General features: G+C 38.0%; 1 protein-coding gene across 1 annotated transcript in view; it reads left to right on the forward strand.

The window, feature by feature from the left end:
- LOC106882205 (E3 ubiquitin-protein ligase RNF123) overlaps nt 1-5,526 on the forward strand; it is a 105,287-nt gene that overhangs the window by 37,244 nt on the left and 62,517 nt on the right. The window contains exons 4-5 of the mRNA XM_052974121.1: nt 693-790; nt 3,815-3,869. Of these exons, the coding sequence (XP_052830081.1) occupies nt 693-790; nt 3,815-3,869 (153 nt within the window). The remainder of the gene's footprint in view (nt 1-692; nt 791-3,814; nt 3,870-5,526) is intronic.

The following is a 5,526-nucleotide window of genomic DNA, read 5'->3' on the forward strand; positions in this document are numbered from 1 at the left end:
CATCATCATCATCATCATCACCACCATCACCACCGTCATCATCATCATCATCATCACCACCATCACCACCACCATCATCATCATCATCATCATCATCATCATCATCATCATCATCATCATCATCATTACCTCCTCCTTAGCGAATGCGGAGGTATTGTTTCAGTCATGTTTGTTTGTTCATCCATGGACAAGATATCTCAAGAACCACTGGATGGATTCGGATAAAACTTTCAGGGATGTTTGGCCTTGTGACTGGCACAAACTGATTAGATTTTGGAATTGATCCAGTACCAGACAAGGATTCTGAATTATTTTTCCAGTTGTTTTGCTTAATTTTTGAGAATGGCTGGGTTCATTTTTAGCATTCCCGTTTCTGAGAGCAGTCGAGTTTATTTCAGAAATTCTCATTTTAAAAATCATCTCCAGCTAATCTTTGAGAGGATGTTGGTGTTACCTTGTTGTTGGTGCTATTATTATTATTATTATTATTATTACAATGAACTTTGAGGTTGTTTTCAAAACATTGAACATTATACAAATAACATTTAAAATTCTATACAGATTTAAAACCGCATTTAAAATGGATTTGTTCTTTTTTGCTTTACACTGTTTTAAAAGTTATGCTATTATTTTTTTAATACTATTTTCTTTTCCTAAAAGTGTTTTATTTTTAAAATATTTATTTTTTCCAGAGGTGTCGACTACCGAAGGACGATTGGGTTGTTCTGAAGTTCTGTTTGAGAATTCTGGGAGTGCACGGACTCTTGCAGTTGAGCCAGATAGATTAGGAGTGAGTGTATTATAGATATTGTTGTTTGTGATTCAATGAACAATCATCAGTGTGTGTGTGTGTGTGTGCATGTGTGCATTTGTGTGTGTGTGTGTGTGTGATATTGTCCTATCGTAATCACTGCAGCCACTTGACACTAACAGAGCCACAAACTACAAACAAAGAGGATTGATAGAAAGGCACTGAGTTGATTGGATGATTAATAAATGGTGTGATATCTCACTGCTCTGATAATTTACTTCAACTTAATCAAAACAATCAGATTGGAGAAAGACAAAAAGACATGGCTTTATTGGAAACCTCCCCCCAACAATTTGAGAGAAAAAACAACAAACTAAAGACAATAACAAGGAATTGTTATTTCAAAATTGGTTTATGATTGCATGAATAGTCTGAGTTCTCAAATGAAACCATCCTTTTGTATTGTCTTTGACAGGCGCAGGAGTGGCTGTGTGGTAAGTAGCTTGCTTACCAACCACATAGTTCTGGGTTCAGTCCCACTGCGTGGCACCTTGGGCAAGTGTCTTCTACTATAGCCTCGGGCCGACCAAAGCCTTGTGAGTGGATTTGGTAGACAGAAACTGAAAGAAGCCCGTTGTGTATATATATATATATATATATATATGTATGTGTGTATATGTTTGTGTCTGTGTTTGTCCCCACAACTTCGCTTGATAACTGAGGCTGGTGAGTTTACGTCTCCATAACTTAGCAGTTCAGCAAAAAGAGAACAATAGAATAAGTACTAGGCTTACAAAGAATAAGTCCTGGGGTCGATTTGCTCGACTAAAAAGCGGTGCCCCAGCATGGCCGCAGTTAAATGACTGAAACAAGTAAAAGATTAAAAGAGATAAGTGCAGGCATGGCTTTGTGGTAAGAAGTTCGCTTCCTAACCACATGGTTCTTGGTTCAGTCCCACTGCATGGCACCTTGGCCAAGTGTCTTCTTGTAAAATAGTGGTTCCCAAACTTGGTGGTATTGCCCTCCCCCTGGATGTGATGGAAAGTTCCAAGGGGGCATTGAAGAAAAGTGGGGTGATAATGGGGTAGCGAATCAGGTAAAAACAACAAAATAATGGGTTCATTAGGTTAAGTTTTATTTGTGAAATACAGTTGCTTTGAATTGGCTTCAGAAAGAGGTGGTTAGTTGGGGCGGGGGTGCTAGGAATGTAGCCTCAGTGTCAAGGGGGCGGTAGCCCAATAAAGTTTGGGAACTACTGTTCTTAAAGCCTCTGACCGTCTTGCAATTCTGCCAGCTTGCCACCTTTATATAACAGTGGTTTCTTATTCACATCTCTTTTTGCCAAATTGATAAGTTAGAGAAACATAAACAAACTAACACCGGTTTTCATGCAGTGGCGGTGGTGGTGGTGGGGGGATGAACACAAACACTGATTTAGGTCCAAGGCCGGTAATTTTGAGGCGAGGATGTTAATTGATACTATTGACCCCAGTAAATCACTGGTATTTTAAGTCTATTGTGATTACAGGTTGGTGTATATATAATGTTATATACGGTCAGTGCTTCATTACCCTTACAATTATTTTAATTTTTATTAGGGTTAGGGTTAGGGGTCTTTGCGAACGGGTATTATTCATTTATTATTTATGGGGAATGTTAATGTATATTGGATTTTTGGTTTATTATTGGCTTTTTTAGTAAAATTACCTATTTATTTTTTCATTTGTGATTACCTAAAGCTCATGTAGAGGCTCTGATTTCAGGATCAATAATTTTGGCCAGAGTATTATTAAAGTTGGAGCGGTTATGGAGTTATACGATTAATAGGATTGTTTAAATTTTGGGGGTAGAGATTATATAATTACATTGATAGTTGTTTGTTTATGAGGAGGGTTATTGACTTCTGGCGAAATTGACCATCATGAAATTTGAACTTAGGGAGTTGAGGCAAATATAGCAAAGCATTTTTCCAACACTCTAACAATTCTGCCTGCTTGCTGCCTTTAATAATCATTTCTAATTTAGGAACAATGCCAGCAGTTTTGAGATGTGAGAGAGAGAGAGTTAGTGGATAGCATCAACACCCTCAGTACTAAACTGCTACTTTATTTTATCAACCCCACTGGGATGAAAAACTGTCAACTTTGGCAGGATTTGAACTCAGAAACATAAAGAGGTGGAACAGATATCACAAAGCATTTCATCTGACCCTCTAATGATTCTGCCAGAATCCACCTTCATAAAATAACAGTTGCTAATTTAGGTGCAAGACCAGCGACTTCGAGAGGCAAGGTTTCCTGATACTGTCAGCCGCAGTACTTGGTTAGTCTCCATTACTCCCTAAGGAGTATAGTCCTGGTTCCCAGGTTTCTCTGACATATATTATTCCTCCCTGGACTGGACACTGGTCAGTCGCTTGATTACTCATTTTCCCCAGCTGAGTGGACTAGAGTAATGTGAAATGAAGTGTGTTGCTCAAGAGCATCATCTGGTCCAGGAATTGAAACCACAATCTTATGATGATGAATCCTGCTCCCTAACCACTAAGCCATGTACCTCCACACCCCAGTACTTGACTGGTACTTTAGTTTATTAAGTTCAGAGGGATGAACTCAGAACACCAGGAGCTAGGACAAATAACATATGGCACTTTTACCAATGCTCTAATGATTCTACGAGCTTGACACTTTAATTTATAGAGATATGCTTGTTTGTCTTGCAAATTACTTGGCAACCTCACTATTGCTGGTGCCGTGTAAAAAAGCCCCCGTCCCAGTCCACTCTGTTAAGTGGTTGGCATTAGGAAGGGCATCCAGCTATATGAGCCATACAAAAGCCGACATTGGAGCTTAATGTAGTGCTCCTGCTTGTTGGATTCTGTCAAACTGTCTCATCCATGTCTGCAAGGAAGACAGATGTTCAATGAGGACGATGATGATGATGATGAGGTTGTGGGTGGTTATTTTAAAATTAACACCTTATAATTATGAACTCTAAATGTATTTTATTGATGAATGACTTTTGTCTTAAATAAACTGAGAATCTTGTTTTCTTTAACTACAGGTGTCAAGCCTAAGTAACTTCAGTTCAATTCGAGCAAACTGTTGTGTTTATAAAGGTAATAATTTTAATTATTATTATTATTATTATTATTATTCTTGTATGTGTCTGTTTGAATGAGAAAAGGGAATATGAAAGTATATTAGATATCAAAGGATAAACTGTTGTCTTTGGTATTTTCTTTAAAACAGTTGTTTAAATGTTATGGTTGTTTGATTAAGACAGGTTTGAAATGCTGAGTGCAGGCTATGACTAGGTATTGGTATGGCTGTGTGGTTGTTGAGTTCCCTTTGTCATCAAATGGTCTAAAGTTCTATTTCACTGTGTGACAACTTGAGCAAGTGGCTTCTACTGTGGCCTTGGGCTGACCACTGACTTCTGCATTGAACTGATAGACAAACTGTTTGGAACCCCTACACTTCAGGGATGCAAATTAAGGATTTCTTCATAGAGTAACTGCTGCATTTGTTGATTATATAAACAGTTTGGCTGCTTATTTCTCTGGAGACACCTCTGATGAGAACACAATAAAGTTTGAAAATCAATTAAGGTCGTTCACTGGCACGTGAAAAAACATTCGAGCGAGGTTGTTGCCAGTGCCACTGGACTGACTCCTGTGCAGGCGGCACGTAAAAAACACCATTTTGAGCATGGCTATTGCCAGTACCGCCTGAGTGGCGCCTTTTAGTCGAGCAAATCAACCCCAGGACTTATTATTTGTAATCCTAGTATTTATGCTATCAGTCTTTTTTGCTGAACTGCTAGGTTACGGGGACATAAACACACTATGTTGGGGGGACAAATACAGACATACAAACATATATTAATACACACACACACACACACACACACACACACACACACACACACATATATATACAACGGGCTTCTTTTAGTTTCCGTCTACCATATCCACTGACAAGGTTTTGGTCTGCCCGAGGCTATAGTAGAAGACACTTGCCCAAGGTGCCATGCAGTGGGACTGAACCTGGAACCATGTGGTTGATAAGCAAGCTACTTACCACACAGCCATTCCTGTGCCTATATAGAAAACAGTTATTTTATTCCACACAGGAATATAGGAAAAATAGAAGTTCAAAATGCACTGAGAATAATTCAAATATTTTTTATTAATATAATTAAAGCTTTAACTGGTTTCACAATTTACACTGATTTTCAAAAAGTTGAAATAGAAAGATGCAGCTTATGTCACAAATGAGTTAAATGTCTAAACAACAAGAAAAAATGGAAAACAGGAAAGGTAAACACAGAGAAAGGACCCTTCATCCGTTGTCGGCTGTCTATCTACTCCTCATTTTGAGCATTCAATGACAATATGAGTCTTCAAAGACGGTTGCCCCCATAAATTCTAAAATAGAATTTAGGATTTATGAAGGGTCAAAGTTGGGAACAAAGACATGACAGTAGACACATACAAGGAAACCGAACGGAAACAAACATGGAGGATCGTTGGACCAGAACGAGAGGAAAATAGTGAATGCTGGGAGAAATATTTTCTTTGAAAAGAGAAAAGGTAGATGAGAGAGAAAAATATCGTCCACTCTTTTGAATGTCCGTGCAGGAAAAGAAAGATGGTCACATGAGGAAAAGAAAGATGGAGGTAGTATATATATATATATATATATATAGGTCCCTTTCATTCTTTTCTTGTCTTACCATTTTTATCAATATATATATATATATATATATATATA

This window comes from Octopus bimaculoides, chromosome 1 (genome assembly GCF_001194135.2).
Source record: "Octopus bimaculoides isolate UCB-OBI-ISO-001 chromosome 1, ASM119413v2, whole genome shotgun sequence".
In the NCBI taxonomy this organism is placed as follows: Eukaryota; Metazoa; Mollusca; class Cephalopoda; order Octopoda; family Octopodidae; genus Octopus; species Octopus bimaculoides.